The 23,934-nt window shown below is 38.3% G+C and overlaps 1 protein-coding gene across 1 annotated transcript in view; it reads left to right on the forward strand.

Moving 5' to 3' along the window:
• LOC106917058 (inactive dipeptidyl peptidase 10) overlaps positions 1-23,934 on the forward strand; it is a 68,034-nt gene that overhangs the window by 7,202 nt on the left and 36,898 nt on the right. The window contains exons 2-7 of the mRNA XM_014985755.2: positions 6,313-6,427; positions 7,997-8,092; positions 9,942-10,036; positions 15,688-15,759; positions 22,669-22,721; positions 23,291-23,372. Of these exons, the coding sequence (XP_014841241.2) occupies positions 6,313-6,427; positions 7,997-8,092; positions 9,942-10,036; positions 15,688-15,759; positions 22,669-22,721; positions 23,291-23,372 (513 nt within the window). The remainder of the gene's footprint in view (positions 1-6,312; positions 6,428-7,996; positions 8,093-9,941; positions 10,037-15,687; positions 15,760-22,668; positions 22,722-23,290; positions 23,373-23,934) is intronic.

Consider the following 23,934-nt stretch of genomic DNA (forward strand, 5'->3'; position numbering starts at 1 on the left):
AAGACCCGCCTCCTGGGTCTGATTGGTTGTTCTTTGTCAGGAGCTTTTTTCAGACAGCAACAGTAGCTCACGGAGCAAGCAGAGGAGATCAGTCTTTTCACAGATTATCTGTCTCATATTGTACAAATAATCATGGTGACAGTTTTAACAAATATGTAAAAAACTTACAGCTCTGGAAAAAAAGAGCCCACTGCAAACCTCCTGGTTGTTCCACCAAATATTGGTCTCTGAACTCTTCCTGAGTTAAAACATTAGTATTGTTGTTTCTATATGAATATGAAATTGTTTTATTTGCATTATTTGAGGTATGAAAGCACTGCATCTTTTTATTTTCTGCAAATAAATATAACATTTTTGCTTGACATGTCAGATTTTTTGTCAGTAGTTCATAGAATTAAAGAACAATGTTCATTTTACTCACACATATACATATAAAAAGTTAAAATCAGAGAAACGTATCATTTTTAAGAGGTCTCCTAATTTGCATTTCATAAAAGTTGCTGCACCTTTAAACACTAAAGCCGGTTCTAGAAAGTATAAGATAGAAAAATGTAAACAACACTTTTCAGATTTGTGTTGAAAAAAACTTCAAACCTTTCCATATCATTTCCCTTCCAGTTTACAATTCCAACAAAAGAACAAAACAAAATAAAAATGTGTAGTTTCAAAGTGAAAACGTTTAGACGTTATGACTCTACAGTCAGTAAAGGAAACCTCCAGTCTGACGGTCATGTGAAGACATGTGGTTGAATGGGGGGAAGTGATAAGCTGCTAAACGGGAATTTTAGACAGATTGGCTCTACTAAAAAAAAACGACAGACAGTTGGTCTCGTCCCAGGGAGCGAGGAAAAGCAGCAATCTGCTGACCGCTGAAGCACATCGATGGCTTTTTCTTCCGCTCCAAAGCGGAGGTGTGCCAGGTTTCACAGTTAAGTCAAAGGACAAAGCAGCAATAATGAAGGCTGAGTTTTATGGCTGCTCTGCTGCCGCTGCGCTCTCGCTCTCTCTCCTGCAGGCGTCTGATCCAGCGGTGTCAGCCCCTCATTGTGAAGGAGCGCGGCACAGTGTGGCGAAGACACACTTGTGGTTAATTGTAAATAATGCTGATGCAGCTCACTCCATCAGTTCCCCTTTGTTGCATTCGGAGGTTATCCAGGGATGTGAGGTTAAGCTGGCTGTGGTTTTGTCAAATCTTCCACTCTAATATGCTTTATTACATCTATTGCCTTGTTAACAACCTAATTTAGACTTGTTGATTAAATTTTGACGAACCAAACTTGCTTCTGGGATACAAAGTACGACTCATTTTAAGGAAACGGTTGTGAAACGTGTTCTGCTTAAAGAATATTGCACATTGTCTGGAAAACACAAAAACAAACCATCATCCTCTCAAATACTTCCTGTTGACTTCCTGTTGATTCATTGTGTTGATTACGTGACTCGTGTGTTGCGAACAAAGTTTTTCCAATAACACACTTTAGATACAGCTGAAAAATTACCTCATAGCAACACAAAAAGTTTATTTTATCGAAAAAGTTGTTTTGAAATTGCATGAAGCAAATTTATTTTCAAAAATTCAGTTTGCAGCATTTTATATTTAATGTAAATGCAGCTAAGGTTGCTTGATTGTGCTATAACATGGCTTTATGTTGTCTGTAAAACACCTGCCTCCTGTTTATGTCCTAAATTTAAAATCTCCACTTGGATATTTTTGCTTATTTTAATTGTACGCCATTTGGGCCATTCTCTCCTTCTGTGGGAACTTCATGAACCTTGTTTTGATCAGTCTCGCTTGGTCTTACAGCGGTTTCCAGTTTGCCTTGCATTGCTGTCTTTCTCTGTTCAGATTCAGATTGACTCATTTTCTCATCTTGCTGGTCCCCATCTAGCTGTATGTCAGGGACCGTTTCATCTTCTGTCACCTGCTCTAGTTCATCAATCACCGTTTCAATTCTCTGGATGTCAATTTTCATGATGGCTTCCTGATCGTCATGTATAACTCCTTCACCGTTTAATCCAAAAAACTGTTCCTTATTGAAGCTTTCTAATTGGAAGGCAGCATCCAATGCTGCCTTTCTAATTTCTTCTGCAGAGATTTGTTGGGGGCTGGAGATAATTTTTTCTATCAAATTTACATAATTTTCGATGCCGGCTGTCTCATCCACAACTGTTTCTGGTACAGACACTTCTTGTTCTTCATCACTTTCTCCAGAAATCTTGTCATTGTTCAGAGTATCTGATATTGTGGTCAGCTGATCCTGATGTTCATTCACTTGGTCCTCAGAGGGCTTTTTTTTCAGCGATAAAACGAGCTCAGTTTGTGTTGCCACGGTCTTGTAAACTGGTTTTAGTTGACATGTGGTTTCCTGATTATCTATCTCGGTTTGCGTTGAAATGGATCGACGGACTGGTTTTAATTGTGTGCTGGTTTCCTGTACAGCTGTCTCCGTTTGTATTGAAGCACACTGGTAGATTGGTTTCTCCTTTGAATTGTCTTGTTCCTCAGTCTGAACCTGAACAGACACCATAGACCTCTTGCGCTGTCTTCTTTCTGCGAGAACTTCCCTTATCAGATCGTTCTGCTGTTTAACCTTGTCAAATAATTTATGGTTCAGTTTGACCACCTCATCAAGCCGTTTCATTAAATGTTCCTGTACTCTGATATATTCCAGTTCGCGTGCCTTAAATTTGGCTTCACACGAACATGTTGCTTGAGCTGTCTTTTCAGAAGAGTGGGGCAGTACTTCCCATTCAACAATCTTATCGGATGCAACTTCTTCCACTCTAGGCTGGTTGGACCTTCCTACCTGTATGGGAGGGGAGGGGCGCCTAATCAGTGCTGTTCCTCTGTTATTGATCAATTCATACACAAATAGCTGATAAGTACATAAAATGCTGGCTAGAAAAAAAAATCCCCACATCGTTTTTGCGCCCCTTCCAGTGTAGCGCCCCAATGCGTTGCATACACTCCATACCCACTTTTTGCGCCACTGTCTGAATACATTTGTGGCTTCTTCACTCAGTCCCACGAATGTTGCAGCTTGTTGGTCTCTCTAAAGTCTTTAGTCTGAGTGTGTGCATTCATGTGTGTGTTTCTGTGTTGCCTGCTGCAGATAAGCACCAGCAACCCTGCAAGGACAAGCAGGTGCAGATGATGGATGGATGGTGTAAAACCAATTCATGCCAAATACATTATTCAAATTTGGGACAAAGTTGCACCTTCAGTAACAGTAGAGTAGCAGATCCCTCTTCCTAATTTGAAAACACAAAATTTTACCCTGTATTTTAATTTAGTTTCTAGTGCAAATATCTTAGTACAGTTGAATTAAGACAAAACTAACCTTTCAGCGAGATATGAGTCAATAATTGCTTCATATTGATAAGAAAGTACTATTTCCATTGATTATCTCACTTATTCCAGTAGAATTAGCACTTTGTTTTCAATATTAAGAATTATTGATGTTATGCTGAGAGGTGTGGTGAGGAAAGAGAAGTTAGTGCAGTAAATAACACTGGTTTATTAAGTTTGATGCAACAGCAGATTTAAAAAATGGCAGATTTGACGCTTAGGCCTGGAGTTTGACACGTCCTCTAGCACTAAAAAGAAGGTTAGAGAAAAACTTACTTCTTCTTACAAACAATATTTGTTCCTGAAACTAGAGAAAAATACTTGGCATTATTAGATTTTTGCAGTGTATGAGTTTGCAGATTAAAATGACGCACAAACTCTATTTAGCTGCTGCAGTAACTTTTGTTAACAACCCAGTAGGAGAAACGGAGCAGACAGGCTGACAATCATCTGGCACCGAGCAAAGTAACCCCAAAAACAAGAATACTGAACGTCGAAAACTGAGCTTGACAATAAACTCTTGTAATCACAAATTGAGAGCAGGTGTGAATGGGAGGCTAAATAGTACACTGACAGACAGCTGGATGTGCTGGCTGCTGTACCGAGCAGATTTCACAGAAATCTAGAGCTTAACTGAGCAAATCAGCACTACAAACTGTTTTTTCTCCATAAAAAAACAAAATAATTCACCATTGTTTTTGGATACAGGGGAAAATGGAGCTCAGCATGTGTGCAGCATTGCCTGGAAAAGATCATAATTTAAGCAGTTTGATGTGTTTTTGATTCAGGGGAGAGAAACAACAAAATGGAAATGTGGCTCTGCAGAGAGCTGAGGCACAAGCACAAGCATACCAGCTCTTACCCTGGAGACCGAATGGTTCCTGAGGTTCAAAATAAAATTTAAAACCTTGATTTTTCACCAAGTCACAGCTTTTGATTCAGTCCTGTAAAAAAGACCTACTGTGTTTTTTCCCCGCTCTTTTTTCATGTCATAGTCACAAACATCAATATATTTTATTGGGATTTTATGTGATAACACAAAATTGTTCATATTTTGCAAAAATGACATGGTTAATTTTTAGGACTGTAGCTAACAATTGTTTTAGTAATCAATTATTCTGAAGGTTAAATGATTAATCGATATTAAAAAATTGGCACATTCTGCAGATTTTACATTTAACCACTTGATTCATTTTTTGTTTAATATTAAAAATAGATTAAAATATGCAAATAAATCAGAAAATTAACATTTTATTGCCTAAAATACAACAACACTGCATTCCTTTAGTGAACTCTTGATCATTTGTAGCAAAAGTTTCATCTACAGCTAAAGAAATACTTCCAACATCAATATGTGTATAAGTGGAGGGCAAATAGATTTTTATTTATTTGAAACAGGTGAAGCTAAAAGTGCCACTTGAGGAATTCTGGGTAGAAAATATTTACAGAAAAATATGTTTGTTTTTTTAATCTTGTTTGCAAAATGTTTGTACAGTTTTGGCTTAATTACCACTTTGAGTGTGTTGTTCTTTCAGCAAATGACCTTTTTTTGAGTTTGTTCACTGAAGTTAATGATTAATCAACTGCTAAATTAGTTAATGATCATTCAAATAATCGATTAATCATGATTAATCATTTCAGCTTTATTCATTTTATTAGCAAATATAAATCCAGTGTCACAAGTATTTGCTGCCTCCTTTACTCTGTTGACCAAAATTTTAAATTGTTTGCCTACAGACGAAACACAGCTAATCACACCAGAACGCAGTGATTTACACCCTGAATACGGGGAATTCGCTGCATCTTTGTTTGGGGATGTTTTTCTTTATCAGGAACAGGAAAGCAGCTCACTGCTAATAGGAAGATGGATGAAGCTAAATACAGGAAAACCCTGTTAGAAATTCAAAAAAGACACAAAACTGAGGCTGATTCGTTTTCTAGCAGATGTTGCAGAGAAACGTGATTAAACAGAAATGTACACCGAATGTTTTAGATTTTACTCATAAAACAAATTATGAATTATTTCTTCATAATGTTTATTGGTCTGTATGACTGTTTATGGCAACAATTAAATATAAGTTTGTTATTCCCTCTGATTGTAAAAAGATGCATTGTGGCTAATTAAAGCTACAAATCCATTGCAAAATAATGTTATTCTTACACCTGTTTAGATTTATTTTTCTTCAAAAAATTACAGATCTCCTCCGCATATTTGCTTTAACAAGCCTGTTTTTTTATTGTTGTTTCTTTCTTTTACAGTTAATCAGTATTAACAATGCTTAGTTTAGTTTATTAATTTATTTACAATGGGGACAATGTGAAAAGAACATTAATAAAAAAATACTTTGCACCAGCTTTAGCTTAAGCTAAGTTTCCATCTGTAATAAAACAATCTAATATCATAAAACAACCATTGAATGTCTACATATCATACATAAAAGAAAAATCTGTTAAAATGTGTCTATGTGTCTGTGGTGCTGAATTTAGAATAACTTCTTATGTGTATAAAAAATCTACTGCATAAAATGTGCAATTACAATATAAAGAGAGCTATAAATTGTTGTTTTTTATTATTTCAGTAAACAAAAATCAATTTGGAGACGGGTATATATAGTTCAAAGAGTGTCTCAGTTTCGGGGAACGTATTTCACCATTAACCTTCTTCCAAAGTAAAAGGTCTATAATTTCATGTGAAATGAAGCAAAGTAAAAGAAGAACTACGTGTCAGTTTTAATTTCTTCCCCAATTAAAAACTGCTCTCCTAAAAGCAACAGTTTCACGCAGTTCTCCAGCTGAAAACTTGTGCAATTTATTGGAGTCTAAGTAATGCTGCAGATTGGTCCCGGTCCCCCGTGGCTCAGCAAACCGATTTGTCTGACGGTGGAAATGAAGCGGCACTAATGTCCTCTCTTTTAGCTCGGCTCACATTCATCACCGCATTTGTTTTCTCTCTCCCGCTTCAGGACCTGGGGAGTTCAGACGGTCCACCGAGGAACTGGAAGGGCATCGGGATCGCCATGGTGGTGATCCTGGCCGTCATGTCCCTGGTCACCCTCTCCGTCGTCGTCCTCACGCCCGGTAAGAAAAGAGGCGGGAGCATCAAAGTGGAAAGCGCAATTTGGATCCATGGCTTTGAAAGTTGCATAAAAAACACCAATTTAACTCTCATGTCTGCAGCCAGAAGCCTTTAACTTCACATAAAGAGCAGAAAAGGAAGGAAGAACTAATCAGGCTCTGTTGTAAAGTGAAAAAAAATAAAAATCCACCTACGGGCGCCTCCTTCTGAAGCATGTTTGTTTTATCTGTACAAGAACCACATCATAAATAAAACAGTTGAGTCTTTTTGAGAGGTTAAAAACCTCTTTGACTCTTTTTTTTTTTGTCTCATAGCAGTTGCCAGGCAACCAGGAGAAACTCCAAGAAGTTACTGCTCTCGGTCAAATAGTCTCCGAGAGATTATAAGACCCAATAAACTGGGACTTTTTCCTTTAAGACTTTGGTTTTAGCACCACCATTAAACAAACAAGATATAAGGTGTTAATTAGTATGCCATAGAGCTGGATGTGTCCCCTGGCGTCCATTTCGTTTTGCTAATTTAGTTTCTGAGCCCTCACTTCTGAAGGACAAACGTGAGAGGGGCATCGATCTTGCCAGCGCTGAAATCTTCTCCACGACGCTGAACTCTCTCAATTTGAATGCAGACCTCCTTTCACTGGTTTTTTTTTCTTCCATGGCGCTTCGAAGTGGCATCTGCTGACTTTTAGATCAAGTCAAGACAATTTTTTATCCCTGCAGGCGGTTTCCAAAACATGAAGCATGTGCGACCTTGCTTGATGTTATTTGTACCCTCTGCTTACGCGAAAGCTACCAACAGATTTCTTCTCTGTTTTACTTCTTTTAAACACATTTTAATATCAGACAACTATACCTGAAATTAGAAATTCATTTACTGAGGGAATAAAACAATCTAATCTACCCTGCGTTGAATACTCTAGAAAAAGTTAAAAAGTACTCTCTAAGCCTAATTACCATTGTTATAGAAGTAAATATATGGAAGTAAATATGTGCCAAAAGGATTTAAATTAAAAAATCTTGCATGTTTGTGGTCTCCTAAAGAGAAGTTGATTGTTATATAGAAATAGTACTTCCTTTACAAATAAAATCATCATTTATTGGATTTAAAATTATTTTGATGCTCTGAAAATGTTAAGTGTGACAAAGAAGCTAAAACAGAATATATCTGTAAGGGGGTGAATACGTTTTAAATGCTCATTTCTTCTGATTTGTGCAGTAGAGTAGAGGTAGTGATGAATCTTTATTTTTATTTGTGAGTGTGTTTGTTGTTTTTGTTTAATCAATCATTAAGGAATGCACATCAGTAGTCAATGATAAATTTAATTCCTGTTTGCTATCTCTTGTTGATTTTAATCAAAGTGTAAGTTTTGGAAATTATTATAACTTATTGTGGTTAAAAAAAACATCCTTTAGATTGAACTGATTGGTTTTTGAACCCTGAAATAGTTGAGCATAGCCTAACTATGCTATTCTGAAGAGATAAATCCAGCATGATGCTAAAAAGTGGGCCAATCCCTGCTTTCATGTGAACAAAGGCTTTTCACATCTTGCTCTGTCTGTCTGCTTTCAAAGACGAGTCTCACTTGTTACTCCACTCCCATGTGACCATGGAGGATCTGGAGAGCGAGGAGTTTAAAGTTCACGATCCCTGTGCGGCGTGGTTGAACGGTGAGGATCCGTGTTTCAATGACCTGTTGGACCCGAAATGATTAAATGTATGCTATTTGCCAATGATACTAACATTTTTTATGTTGGAGTTGATGTGGAACAACAGTGAAAGGATAAAATGAACAAACTTAAATAAAACACAACAAAAATAACATTATTGTGGGAACTGCCAATCACTGTCAATGACACCAATTTAGGTGTGATTATTGAGGATAAACTAAAAGTAAATCCCTATTAAATAAAGTCAAGTTAGTTATACAAAAAGGATTACATTTGCTCTACTATTCATCTGTCTTACCCTATTTCAGTTATTGTGCAGAAGTCTGTGGCAATAATTACGAAACTACCCTACAAGTATTAACAATACCACAAAAAAGAGTAAGAAGTGTAATCCATAGGGTTGGATATTTAGAAAACACTTGCAATTTAACTAGATTTGTGAAATCTAAATTGTTAAAGATCTAATTCTTTAAGCTAAACATAAACATGAACATTGACATGACATTGAAAAACTGTTTAAGACCAAGGAGCAAATTTTATAAGTTTAAAACATGCAAATTCAGAAATACTAGAAAAATCTTTTGTAAGTAATTGGAGACAAACTGTGGGATAATTTGAATACTGAACTTAGCCAATGTCCAAACATAAAACTGTTCAAATTATCATACAAACATATGATTACTCCTGGATATAAAATGTAATATTGTTAGCAGGCGCGGAGCTATAGGGGGACCTGGGGGGGCTGCTGCCCCCCAAACCGGGCCGGATGGGGGGCCGGGCCTGGAGGTGCCAGGGAGGGAGGAATGGTTTCAAGTCATTATAGACAGAGAAAGTGCACCCTCGCCTGTTGAGAAGGGTGTATTTAATGTTAAAAACACCCCCCACCCCACCCCCACATAAGGGTCCCGGTGATTCCTTAGGGGCCTGGTGATTGGTTAGGGGCCCGATGATTGGTTAGGGGCCCGGTAATTGGCCCGGTAATTGGCCCTGCCCCCCGGCCCGACGCTGACTTGTTCCGCTAGTGATTGTTAGTCAATTATTGTTGATGATGCTAGCTTTGTTTTTCTTAGTGAAATGTAAAGAAACAATAATTGTTCATCCACTGTAGTCGAAATTAAATATCAGTCCAGCAGCTTCTGCCTATAAACATTAAATAAATTCCAATACAAAAAAAACCTAAAACAAATTACAAAGTAATTGTTCCCAGTGAACTGTGACTGCAGTTGGCAGTTGTAAAATAAAAAAAAAAACATCCTTTAGATTGAACTGATTGGTTTTTGAACCCTGAAATAGTTGAACATAGCCTAGCCGGATAAAATTAATTACGCTAACAGTTAAAATCATACACAAAATTATACATGAAAAAACCCTGTGCCTAATTAAATTTGTCTAAAATATGTGCCAAAGTACAATACTTGTAAATAAAACACGGAGCTGATTGTAATGCATCCCACAGTTACAGACAACGGCAAAAACAAAAAATGGGGAGCGCAGTCAGTTACTGGTTGCTACGGCAACCACCAACCGCCAAGGGCGGCAGAAAGGGAACTTACATAGCAACAATAAATGTCAGGAGAAAATAACTTTAAAAAAGATTCATTTAAAGGGTTAATGAACCAACTTCACATTTATAATGTTGTTAAAACAAAACCCATGTAAGATTATGCTGGTGGTTAAGAAGTCTGATTTTTTTTATTTTATTTTTTTCCAAGTTTCTACTTCCACCCACTCTCTTGAATATGTAGGGGGGAAAAAAAGAGAAAAAGTTTTGACATGATGCTTGACGCTGTGTTTTTCTTCCATACATATTCAAAAAACAAACAAACTCCATCTGCTTTTCCCCTAACAGAGAATGAAGTGGCGCTGCGCACCAGAGAGGGACATGTCCTGACATTCACCCTCAGCAACAACCTAACCACAACTCTGCTGGACAACAGCTCTCTGGTAGGACGGCTCGCAGAAATGACTGTCTCACATTAACACAAAGAATGAACAAATAGGTCGATAGAAATGAAAACTGGGAGACAGATGCTACGGGGAGCTGCGGCACCACATGGCGCATTTTACACAAAAAAAGACTTGGCACGTTGACGGTATCGGCGCATATTTCCCCCCCAATCTGGCTCCTCTGTGAGCCCTCTGCCTGTGTCTTCAAAGAGATCTTTCCGTGCGAGGGCATCGTTTTGAACACCGCCTCTGCTCGACACTAACAGACTTATGTGGGTCATCGCAGCCATGCTCAAAGCAGGGTTGTGTTGTCAGTATGATAAGTGTCTTCCCTGTGTCGAGATGTTGGTTTTTCATCTCTGCTTCTATAAAAAACAAACAAAAACAAATATTTTCTTTCATATATCAAAACACACAGATAAATATGTTGCTGAGTCAATTTTCTGTTTATGTTTTAAAGGTGACCTGTAATGCTTCCTATGAGATATACAAAGCTTATTCATTACATTATTTGCACTAAATCATTTAGATAATGAGATCTCAGACTGCTCACTTCTGCCTGTTTTAAAATGATCTGTTTTGGGGTTTCTTGTCACTTTAAATCCAAACAAGCTGCTGCTAGCAGAACTCAACTACACTGCAGAAAGCATAATTATTCAACCGTATACCATGGAAAAGCAGAAGTAGAGCATCATGCTCAACCAGCAAGAATTTAGAAAGTAGTTTCTGGATGGTAAGTCAACAACAAAACACTTGTCCAGCTGACCAAATGTGCTGGAACTCAATTTGGGTTTCTAGGTGACAGGCGGAGCGCTCCTGGGGTTGCTAGGTGAGGGCAGTTGTGACGTTATATTCTCAAAAGACTGAGTTGTTGCTAAAAACGAGCTGGGTTGTGTGTTAAGCAGTAGAAATCCAAATAGAAGTGCAAAAACATTTATCCAAATATTGTGTATATATTTGAATCTTAAGTTCTCATCAAGGAAAGATGTAAAATCTCAATTAAATCATTAATCATGTCCATGATCAGTGTGTTGTCACCCAAAAACCAGACACAAATTGAGAAGATGTAGTTTTATGCCAGATATTCACATTCGCTTTTAAAGAAGGTGGATGTTGTTTAATATTCAAGGATGGTTTGCAAGGAGGCACTGAGGTACTCCACTAATTACAGATTAGAAGAAGCTCACATGAATCTTTTTTATGACACTTTGTCTTAGAGGTCAGTGTCTTTATCTTTCTAAATTAAGATAATTTATTTTTATTGACTTGTATTAAGAGGGTCTAAAGAAGTGAATGTGGTTGTTATAAGTAAGTGTTCCTAAATGAAAATAAATAAAGAGGATATTAATAAATCTGAGTAGTACTTACAGTACAAATAACTCTTCTGACATTTGACTGTTTTATGTCATTGCAAGTGTTTCCCCTTAATAGTTCAACACATTTCAGAAATGTTGAGGCAGTAAAGCTTTTAGGACTTTATGTTTTCATTTTATCCAATTCTAAAATGTTGTTGCTTTGCTGTGGGTTTTTTTCTCTCCACATTTTTCTGCAAGCACATCTCAAGGTGTCAAAGCAGTTTTTATTACTTCCTGTTCTAAAATTCTCCATTCAGTCATTCTCCAGTACACTTACCTTTTTCTTTTTTTTCAAATATGCAGCTATATCTTTGTGTTTAATAATTTAGCTTTGTAATATTTTGGTAAATAGTACAAGGACATTCCTGGAAATTACACTTTCTTCAATACTGTGTGCTTTCCAATTTAGTGAAGTGTCCTTTACTGCAATAATGCTGTAGTAACAGCGGTATAGCACTCATTACCCATACCAGCACAGAGCCTGGCTTTTTTAATTTGCTGCTTAGAACAGTTTGCATGGTCCAAAGCACATTGTATCCCCTTTCTCCGAAGAAGATTAAGATTACTATTTCTTTGATTACGATCCACATTATGACTGTGTGGCGGTCCATTCGAGATGCTTCAGAGCAAAGAAAGAGTCACTTCTGGTTCTGGACAAAACATAAGACTTCTGTTTTGCCCAGTAAAATCCTAATTGGTACTTATAGGCATAAATCAGCATGATGCTGCTTGATAGAGTCATCCAAAATATGAGCTGTTGATGCCATTTTCCATTTAAACTGATAAAAAAATATATTTTTGTTTTGTAAACTGGCTTACTTTATATGTTTCGTTCTCAGTACGTGCTTCATACGAAGATCATTGTTGGTGCATCCTACCTCAGCTTCTCTAATGGTTTCTGTGCAAATAACCACCCAGTTCAAAAATAATGATGGTTTAAATGTTCATATAATGGCATTTGCATAAACCTAGTGATGGGTCCGGCAACACCGATGCGTCGGTGCATGTGTCCAGCCCATAGACCTAAACCCGTTTCGGTGCGCGTATTTGTTTCAGCAAGTCACGTGACCGATACAGGAACTGTTTCGAAATGACATTAACGCGCCAAACTCTGTTTATAAGGAAGCAAATCTGTCAATCTGTCAAATGCATTTGCCAAACGAATTATTGATCTTTTACGGAACAGCGTCAAATATGGAGCAGCTTCTAAGGAAAGGTTTCCGCAGTGTGGGGCCATTTTGATCTTATATTGGAAAATAAATTAGCTTTCATTTTTGTCGTTTCATCCGGTTCTTGTCAGTTTCTACTTGATCTATCTGAATCCAAATTCAGCTGAAATGGACTCTTAGTTAACTTTCATATTATGTTCTGTAGGTTAAGTGTTTGACTAAACTGTCTTATTTATATAAATCCACCTTTTCAATGTTGAGGCATTATGAGGCCAGGCATGAGAATGAAGTCCCAGATACACCTAGATAAACTCAGATATACAGCCATTTTACAAATTACTCAGGTGCTTTTTATAAATTATTTCATATACAGTGATCCCTCGCTGTAACGCGGTTCACCTTTCACGGTATCGCTGCTTCCCAGATTTTTTTGTGCAGTTTTTTTTTCACAGTGTTCTGCGTCCTGATTGATCGTATGATTGGTAAAAACAGTCTCTGCGCTTCTTCTCTACCTGAGTGCCAATAACATTACGGTATTTAATACAGATTGGAAACTGAAACTTTGAATGCCAGCTGGAAAAACACTGTGGCCAGAGGCAGCAAAATCCGACGGGAGGCTTGATGAGATCCATCGCTCTGCCGTAGATACAGCTGTGGATCTCGCAAAGCAGGTTGGAGGAGACGCTTTAATGACGCGACTCTGATTAAGGCCCGATTGATGAACACGCACATCCGCTGATCTGAAAACAGGGTTTGTTCTTTGGTTTCAATACAGAGTATTTATTTATGCTGTGTAATAACTGTAAAAACTAAAGGTAACTACTTCACGGATTTCGCATATCACTGGTTATTTTTGTAACGCAAACACTAAGAAAAACAAGCGTTCGCTGTAAATGTAACGTTTACTTCGTTTTTATCTACAGCAGGAGAAGTTTTGTCAAAAAAGCGTAACAGGCTAAATTTCAAAATGTTCTAAAAACTTTTTTTATATATAAAAATCTGTGTGGAAAAGAAACAGTCCATGCATCCTCATTCCAAACACATTCACTTAAATTTTCACTTTATGGTACATGTTCACATTTTTTATTGACTGTATATCAAATATATTTTAAATTTAACTGAAGATATGACATAATACAATATATAATATTCAATAAAATACAAAGACTTAAATCTTATTGTATAGACTAGGAGGTCATCAAATCACTACGTTGGCTGTAGAAATTTTTAATGTCCAGCAGGTGTCAGTATTGAGTGACACAGTATCAACACAGAATCGACACGGTTTTGCTGAGTCGAAACGATACATGACGCCTCATCTACCCATCACTACATAAACCGTTATGACATCTTTGTTGTACAGATTGTAGAAATCCCTTTCAGTACAGCCATTATAGACAACATCGTTTAACCCTTTCAGCTAGCTTTTAGCTCCACCTGGATATTTTTGCCTATTTTAATTGTACAAAGTTCTTTAAATGTCCGGTAAGTAATTGTATATTTGCCCATTTATCCATAACAACTGTAACTTTCAATATTTAGCAGTTAGTTTTGCAATTTATCGTCTATTAAAAGAGCATCCCTCAGATTAATTTGACTCCCTGCTATGGTGGGAGTGAAATTACCGTAATAATCCGATATCGACTGGAAAGCGCTACGTCTCTCCTTTCAGAAACTGCTGGAATGTGGTGGAGTTACGGTACTGCAAATTTGGTTGTGTCATCTGGAAGGGTTAAACTAAATAAAGATTACTGCTAAATTAAGTCTTGTAATTAGGGATGTGCCGATCAGGTTTTTTCCTCCCGATACCGATACCGATCACCCATGAGGGCCGATACACCGATACCGATCACCGATACCGATCACATAATTATTATTATCATAAACACTACCGGTTACATTATGTGGAAAAAGGAACCATGAATTCACCTTAATTTAGACAAAAACTGGTTTTTAATAACTTTTTCCAAGAACAAAACAAAACAGGCATTGTGCAAATTGTACTGCTATTGATAATACTATCTTTAACAGACTGAAAACATATGAAGGCTCTGAAGAGGCTAAATAATACAAAGAGCCAAAATAAAACCTCTCAACATTGCCAAGAAGTTCAAGTATAAAACCTGACATTCAAAGGCAAAAACAGGTTCCATTACAATAAACAATCCAGAGTTACTGAATGAAAACTTCCTGATAGCATGGCGGCTAGCTGATTACTGCTAGCTCTGATTGGCTGTTTCTGACTGAGCGGAGTAATTATGCAGATCAGGGAGGAGATCGATTATTTTTTTTAGAGATTATCTGTCTCATGTTAGGACAACTAAAGTTTTAATATGTATGTAAAATGTATTTTTTAAGTTATATGCTGCAGCTTTAAGCAGAGGTTCGTGTGAGAGTCACTACCAGGTGGAGCAGAAGCGGCGCTCCGTCTGTCAAATATTACTACCTGTAGCAGCGGTTCAACAGGAGAGCAGAACCAGCGTCTGACATCGCAGCTCGAAGACTTAAATAATTTCGCGGGTTATTTGTTTAGCTTTCTGACCGTCATGCTAATCCGGGTGAGTGTTTGTAGCTGTGCGCTGCTTTACCTGCTATCTGATCCTCCGTATGTCTATTTTACTGCAGTGAGCCTCGATGTAGCCAATCTCCGTCAAGTATGGCTTTGTTTTTATTCCATACTAGATTCGTCGTGTTGATGCATTTTGACCTGCTTCAATTTTCCGCCGCAACACGCAAACTTCCCCATTCATTCAGTGCGTTATAGATCCACATCGCTTAGGATTTGTTGCTGCGCGTTTGCGCAGAGTGAAAGAAAGAGGAGACCAGCTGCACAGGCAGGTTGGAAATGAGATGATCGGTATCGGTAAAAGAGCCAATGATCGCCGATCACCGATCATGCACTTTTTCACGAAAATCGGCCCGATTGTGATCGGTGACCGATCGATTGGCACACCTCTACTTGTAATGTTTTAACAGAATCTGACTTCATAATTGCACACGGATGGGTGACGGTATATAAAAAAAGTTATTTTCATTGTCTGTACTGGTCATTCTTGTACGTTTTTACTGTTTTAAGATCTTGTTTTACAATTTCTCCTAATTTTCTCCTAATTCTGCCTTGCAGGACCTGACCTCATCTAAATTCCAGGTGTCTGCAGACAAGAGGTTTGTCCTCTTGGCGTATAACATTCGACCGGTAAGTTTGATATCGCCAGCAAAGTGGCCTGGGATAGACTCTAGACTTCATTATCGAGTGTTTTGCATTCAGAACACATCCACAGCCATAAATCTTCCTCAGATATTAAAGACTAGTGATTCTCCACTAACAAAGCTCCACACGTCTTGACAGGCCACTTGTGGCTGTTAAACAAAGGTGGCGTGTAATTTCTATCAAACAACACAGAGAAGCTGCAAGAGCATGAAGGACAAGGTTGAGTAGTGTGTGTGTGTGTGTGTGTGTGTGTGTGTGTGTGTGTGTGTGTGTGTGCGTGTGTGCGTGCGTGCGTGCGTGCGTGCGTGCGTGCGTGCGTGTGCGCGTGTGCATGTGTGTGTGAGCTCTGTTTCTGCAGCTGCAGCAGTCTGTAACACCCACCCTCCAAATGACTGAGATAACATATGAGGAGTTGAATATTTAAACTGGCTCATTGCAGTGGGTAGAGAGGAAGGAGAGAGGAAGGAGAGATCGCTGTGAAGTGTTTAGCAGAAGAGGTGCAAAGAAGTGAAAAAGGGGGATCAAAGAAGAGGTAAAGTTGGAGCTGCGGTAATGAAATAACCCTGCCTGTTCAGTGGGGAATTTTAATAAGAACATGCAGAGCCTCACAATCGCAGGTGGTTTTAGATAAGGCGAGGAAAAACTAGATCTTTACTTCAGTTTCCCAGCACTTGTAACTCCTCACCTCGCAAATTCCAGCATAGTTGCAAGTTGTTTGCTCAAGGCGAAGACAAGCTGTGTTATGAGCAAGTAATCAGAGGTGGAGGAGATCCAAATTAGAGGGAAATGACAGTCCTCTGCGCATTTTCTCCCACATTTTTATTAAAAACCTGCAAAAAGATTCCTCCTGCCCTCATTTGTTCTGCCTCACAGTCTCCTGTATCTCTCTGGGTTTCCTTTTTTTTTCTTCCCCCAACTAATCACTGCGTATCAGATTTTCTCTGTGTGTGGGGAACGAATGAGCCTGTTGCTGTGTTACTGCATTCATCACAAAACATAGAGCTTCCATACTAACTGAATTATTGAACGGTTATGCATACATTCAATCTGTTTTTCACAAATCTACGAAAGGAAACGGGCTCAGATCTTTGGGACTCTGCTTGGCTGATTTATAGCAAGTCATTACCATATTTCCTTTAATATGAGCAGGATTTTTTTTCCTTCTTCTTCTGCAAACTCAAGGATATGAGCACGCTATTTTATGAGCTTGGGTGCACATAACCTGGAAGCATTCTGTTTGCTCAGAAAATGGGCTATTTGCATTTTGTGTTTGTGAATCCTTCCTTCCTCTCCCAGTCTGTCTCTAGCTGTCTCCCCATCTCTCCTCCTTCATTTTCCTCACTCTCGCTCACTTTTCTTTTTTTTTCTATCTCTTGGGGGGGGATTTACGCTGACTGAAGCATTTTATGCCAAGCACCGTTTCTGGCGTTCAGAAGAGGAGCGGCGGGCTTCTCGGAGCGGCAGAGGAAAAGCAGAAAACGGTGCATTCAGGGCGGCGGCGGGAGTACGATAAATGGGATACGGTCCGCTTGCCCTTAGACACGCTGCCCATTTACAATCAGTTGGGATGTTTATCAAAGACGAGATGCAAGAAGGAGAAGAAGTGCGAGGAAGAGGGATGGACGTGTGAAGTTAAAAGGCTTCACTGGATTTCGTAAAAGCTCAGGGGGGTTTGCAGGGGTGGCGCCTGCTGGGTTGAAAATAAATAGATTTTGTTAAAATAAAAGAGAATGTGTAGAAGCTAGTTAGGGATTTTGACACAAAACAGCAAGACAAAACAGATTACCTGCAGGGAAATGTCTCTCATCGAAGCCTGTTTGATTTAGGCCACTTTGTTTTCAGAGTTGGTGCTTGTGTGGGAGTAGAGGATATGGAAACAGGAGGGGGACGCTGCAGAAACCTCATACCATGAGATGCATTTACATTTTGTCACATTTACAACCACAAACTTTGGTTTATCATATTGCACTGCAAAAACACAGAATCTTTCGGTCCAGTTTCTAGTGCAAATATCTTAAAATAAGAAAAAAATAACTTACAAATATATTTTCAGCAAGAAATAGGAGCTTGTTTTAAGTAAATAGTTTCTTAATCTTAATGAAAAAGTTCGAGTTAGAAGTGAAATAATCTGCCAGTGGAAGAAGACATTTTTTTCATGTTATAAGTTAAAATGTCTTGTTGTATAACAAACACTTTTTTTTATCAATATTAAGGAATTATTGAATCATCTTGCTGAAAAGTTACTTGCAAATTAGTTTTGTCTTATTTCAAGTTTACCAAAATATTTGCACTAGAAACTATAGACCAAAAATACTTGGTGAGATTTTTTTGGTTTTGCATGGCAGGTTTTGAAGTAGTAGGCCAGAACATACAGTCTTAGCACACAGTTGCACTGCAAAAACTCAGAATTTTACCAAGAAGGATTGTCTATTTGTTTTACATCGGACAAAACTAACTTAAAAGTAACTTTTCAACAATATAAACAACCTTGTTTTAAGTCACTAAAGCAAAACGTACTAGTTCCACTGGGAGTTTCTTCCATCCAAAATAGGAAAAATGTCTTTATAAAAGTGAAAAAACAGTCAGTGGAACTAGTATTTTTTAAAAAATCTATATTCACAAATGATTTACTTTAAACAAGCTCCTATATCTTGCTAATAAGTTACGTGGAAGTTAGTTTTGTCTCATTTCAAGTCTACTAAGATATTTGCACTTGATACTGGACCAGAAATACTTGGTAAGATTTTGTGTTTTTGCAGTGTGGGGATGGGGTGGAAACTTTTCTTATACATAATAAAATCTGAATGTGTTGTTTGCATTTTGCTAACCTGAGTGAATATTTTATAGAAGCACCAGCTGGTCTCCTGAGGTTTGTCTCCTGCTTATGTAGAAACAACATTTTCTGCCGATTTTTCTTAACAAAGTAGCTCGATCTCAGACAGATTGGACAAATAACATTCATAAAAATCAATTTACAAACCTTGACAAAGATTCTCAGTTAGAGGGATGTCCGAAATTTCACTAGTTTGATATAAATCCTTCCATGTTTTGTATTTTTCTCCTTTTAAACATCAAACCCCAGGCCCTTTTGCCGCCTTTTTGTCCAGGAGTGCTTAGTTTTCTGTATTTTCATAAACTCTGACCAGTCTCCTGTTCCCGGTTGAAGAAACACATGAGGTGTTGAGGATGATGTGCAGAGCTAGTTTCTGTCACAAATAATGTATCTCATGCAGGCAGAAAGATTGATTTCTGGTGGACAGCCACATTTTGGCTTAGGTTTGTAGTTGTGCCATATAGTTACATTTACTTGAGTAACTTTTAAAAAAATGTACTTTTACGAGTATTTTTATCATGTTGTTCTTTTTACTTTTACTTGAGTAATTTTATTACAAAGTATTTCTGCTCTTACTTGAGTAACATTCCTGGATTCTCTACCCACTGAATGAAAAACAAACACGTTTTAACCAAAAATTCACCAGTTTTTGTTAAAGTTTTATAAGTTTTTCACTGAAAGAAACTGATTTGGAAAAATTTTCTTTTGCCTGATCTTTTTTGTTACTTATATGAATTATTGTCATTTTGGTCCTTAAAATACCAAAATTTCCACTTAACTTTACATTTGGTCTTAATTAAATAATTCATGTTTTGATGTTTTACCAAATACTTTTTTGCTTTTACTTGAGTAATTTCTTGGATGTCAACTTTTTACTTTTACATCAGTAAAAATATGTTGAAGTAGTGCTACTTTGACCATTTCTGGATTCTCTATAATCCTCCCATTTTTAGCACTTAGAACTGGAATTGGATGTGAGATGTTGAATTTTATAACCCAACTTCTTCCTGGATTTGATGCTGTTTACTGGTTAGATGACTTCTGAAGGCTGTTAGTAACACTGGATTTTGTTTAGGGGTGACAATTCAAGCTGAAGATGCATAAAGCTGATGTAGACGTTGCTAATATTTCAGCAAAACGTGGCTTCGACTCAGAGGGCTAAATAGAAATGCAAAACACACTCTGGGGATTTAAACTCATAATAATAATAATGCACCACTTTCTGTTTGTTGATTATTTAAAATCCAGCAGATTAAAATCCAGTGACTTGACAAAATGCAGGAAAGATCCAGTCGTGTAAATACTTCTGCAAAGCCCTGCAGGTGTTTCTAAATGATGGGGAGACATTTTTTAGTGGATGATACTTTTTAAGGATTTAATGCACCGAAACAGCTGAACCGCATCCTGCCAGGTTTGTGCAGAAATAAAACACGATGGGAGTTTTTTGTCTGCTCTCTGCAGCAAACAGTGCTGTTGTACTAAAGGCTGCACTGCTTTAGGAAAATGCTTGTGAGGCAAGAACAATGTAGAGTAGAGAGGAAGCTATTATCTGCACATTGTGAATTGTACAATAGCTCCAGATATGTGTGCTTATTCAAAGCCTATTGTGATCTCTCCTCATATCCTTCGTCACATTGTCCTGCGACGTCTTCAGAGTGTTTAATGTGTGCGAAGCCCCCCTCTCCTACGTTTTGGCAGCACCCTGGATGTGAGAAGTAAAGCGGGGGGCTGACGGGCAAAATGGAGGATTTATGATTTGTTCCTGGCATTCACATTAGGATTCTCTTTGCCTCTCCAAGACAGATGCTCCCGTTCTCCCTTTCTGTTTATCACACATGCAGCCACAATAACACGGCGACTGCCAGAGGCCTCCTGATGGTAAATTGGAAGCAGAATCTCAAGGTTTCTAAGCAAATGATAAACAGCTGATTGAACACAATGCTGATGGCACTTCTGTGTGCCCTTTAATTTCCTGTCTCACTTTTCCTCTCCTTTTTTTTCTTCAAGTTTGACCAGATGATGCCGTTTTTCATCTTGCAAGAAAGCTTCCTTCCTCCCTATAGTAACTCCTGCCCTCCATCCTTTGACTTTTACCCCGCAATCAAACTTCAGTCTCATTTAGAGGCCGCCTCCGAATGGATTTCTTCTTTCTTTTATACCTCTGCGCCTTAGCCACCGAGGCCATGCATTTTCTAACAGACAAACAATGTTGTAGAAAATCCAATTTCACTGCTAAGTGCGCTGCATAGAGGATGTGACATTTAATTTCTGTTGGGGCTGGTTTTCCAAAGGGCCGGGTCTCCCAGAGGCCAGCGAGCAACACCGCCGCCTCAACCCCTTTGACTGAAAAACGGAGGAAAATGGTGGAAATCAATGCATCACCTCCAGTTGGTTTGACGATCTTTAGATCAGCAGAGAAAAAAATAACAGATTCAAGTGCACAAATTCATTGATTCAGTCTCACAGTGGTCTCCTTCAGCGTGTTAATTCAATCATTCGCAGCCACTGATGCTTGTGTCAGAGCTGCCAGCCACGATGCAATTCAATGAGAGGAATATTGGCCATAATGATGCTCTTTAATCAGAATGCCCTTTTATTTTTTATTCTCTTGTCATGCCTTTAATTTTTTATCTTTTAGTCCCAAGTGTGCAAATTTCTTCTATTCACTTGCAATCAGAGTAATGATGAAATGTGAATGTAACTTCTTTGAGCGTGTTCATGCTGAGTTAGGCGTAAAGAAGTGATTGTTTCAGTGACGTTCAAATCCGGATTGAAACGCCTCCTTCAGTTCTTACAAGGAGTTCTCCAAGTTATGTGCTTCTGATAAAGCAGCGATCAGTGTGCCGGAACAAATCATCTTCTTGGTTGATGGAGTTTATCAGATCTAATTTGATTTTTAAAATGCTGCCAACATTTCAAACCAAGGTTAAATCCTTCAAAATGAAAGCCTTCATCTTATCTGTTGTTCACCAACTTCACAAAACATCCAAGACAAGGTTACTGATAATTGATGTTTTCTGCTTCACACTTCAAAAATTCAGGTATGAAGCAATTCAGAGTAGAAAAGTATGAAATCAGAATCCACCAAACACTGTCCCTGTTGATTCCAGCCTGAATGAACAAATTCAGAGTAGCTAGTTTCACCCAGTGACAGAAAATCACTAACTTTGATTCTTCTTTCCACAGTAACAACTTCCACACTGAAGAGTGTTGTGATTTTCACAAATAAACAATATCAGTCACTCAGTGCATCTCTACTTTTGAGGGCATTTGGATTGTGAACCATTCAATGTTGGGAAAACCTACGCTAATTGTCTAATGTGCTAACAGCAGAGCTAATTTTTCACTTAGCTCTGTAGCGTTTTTAAGTTTCAAAATGTTTAAGCTCACTTAGCTTCACCTAAATTAATTTTTTCACTTAAATTCTACAGCACAGATTTTTAGTTTAGTAAACTTTCAGATGAATGAAGTTCAACATTTGTGTTGGAATTTTGATTATCGATTCTTCAGAATCCCTCAAACGGTTTGCTGTATTTATGCTCTTATTTTGAAGTCTGTTTACGTAATAGTTCTATTTCCTCTCCTCACATCCTCATTTTCTTTAAAAAAGAAATTTTGAGAAAGTGACAAGGATACAAAAAACAAACAAATAAGCTACAGCCTAAAGAAAAATATCTAACATGTTGAGTCTTGACACATGGTGGGTGTAAACAAGGTTGAAATTAAGCCTTTAGCATTAGCTTCCACTAATTACTATGTTGGTGTAGCGTTTTACCATTAGCAGGTCTTATATATTTGATTAGCACTTTAACATTAGCCTCCCCTAATTACTATGTTTGTGTAGCTCTTTAGCATTAGTGGAACTTATGTTTAGTGCTTTAGGGTTAGCACAAATAACATTTTAGTTGGCAGGTTAGAGCTAGCTTGCTTTGCAATAAATTTAGAAGATTGTAAGAATGCCAAACCCTTCATGTTGGTGTGCAAGGAGCATGTGATCTAAAATGTGTGTTTTCACCTGTGTGCGACACACCTCTGTGCATGACATCCTCTACCTCTTTCAGGTGTTTTCTCAGTCCTTCACAGCCTCCTATGCCATCTACAGTGTGGCTAATGGGTAGGTGGAACTGTGAATGCCAAAATGCATGGGATGCACGGGGCATGAGCATTAACAAAGCAAGCAGATCTGTAGTTTGATTTGAAAAAAAAATGTCCCCCTCGAAGTGCGTCTCATTGAGTCATGCATTTGTCTGTTAGTGTGCTTTCCAGGTTCCATCAACAAACATATTGTACGGTTTGCGCAGTATTGTACCTTTGATGTCGCTGCCTGAGATTTGTTTTAAGCATTATGAGTGGAAGAACTTTTATGATGTGGCTTTGGGTGATGCCGCAAACTTCAGAGAGACGTCAAGGATTTTAAGAAAAGTCAGTGCCTGAGTATGCCTTGGAAGATGTTTGCCAGCCTGAGAAGAATGTAAATATGAAAAAAAAGAGAAATGCTCCCAGTCCTGCATGAACCAACCCCACTCTCAGTTTCATTTTTCCTCTCTGCATCTCGTTCTTTTGTCCTGTCAGTACTGCTGCTTTCTCAAGGGCAGGGCATGGACGGAGTTCAGAGGGCTTCAAGCAGGACAGCTGTCCCTAAAGACAGTGGGTTATGTCAGGTTTCCTTTATGTGTGTTCCAGGGATCTGCTGGAGCTTAGCCCTCCCGAGAGGGAGACGACAGAGTTGCAGTATGCTTCTTGGGGACCCCAGGGTAATCAGCTGGTAAGCAAGACGCTTACTTATTCACCAGATAAATGTGCTGCTGTCTCCATTAACTAAAACGGGCAATGTGATTAGGAGCTTGCCCCACCTAACTATCATGTCGTCCTCTATTTGACACATTTTCACCATAACATCAGTGATATGATGAAAGGAACTGGAGCCGCAGTCATTCATGTACCTCTGCTGTAAATTGCTTTTTGTAGCGATGTCAGTGTTCATCTGGACTGCATTAGCTGCCAAGTAAAGATGTATTGGCTCTGAGCTCTGTTTGTGCTGGCCAATGACTCATTCATACTTGGTAGGCATTCACCAGTCAAATCAGGTAGCCAGCTGCAAAGTCTAACCTTGCAGTCTTTGACAATAAATTGGCTACGTTCACACAGCAGGCAAATGCGTGACATGATTGCCCATGTGTGACCCATATCTGTCTTTTTCACTGCAGTCTGAATGGACCAATTCCCTCAAAAAATCCAATCTGTGCCACTCCCATATGTGGAGCTAAAACATATCCGATTGTTTTCAACGCATCAGCAGTCTGAATATCAGAATTTATTCAACTTTT

The sequence above is a fragment of the Poecilia mexicana genome, unplaced genomic scaffold, assembly GCF_051168715.1.
Source record: "Poecilia mexicana isolate PSO_F unplaced genomic scaffold, ASM5116871v1 scaffold_7, whole genome shotgun sequence".
Taxonomy (NCBI): domain Eukaryota; kingdom Metazoa; phylum Chordata; class Actinopteri; order Cyprinodontiformes; family Poeciliidae; genus Poecilia; species Poecilia mexicana.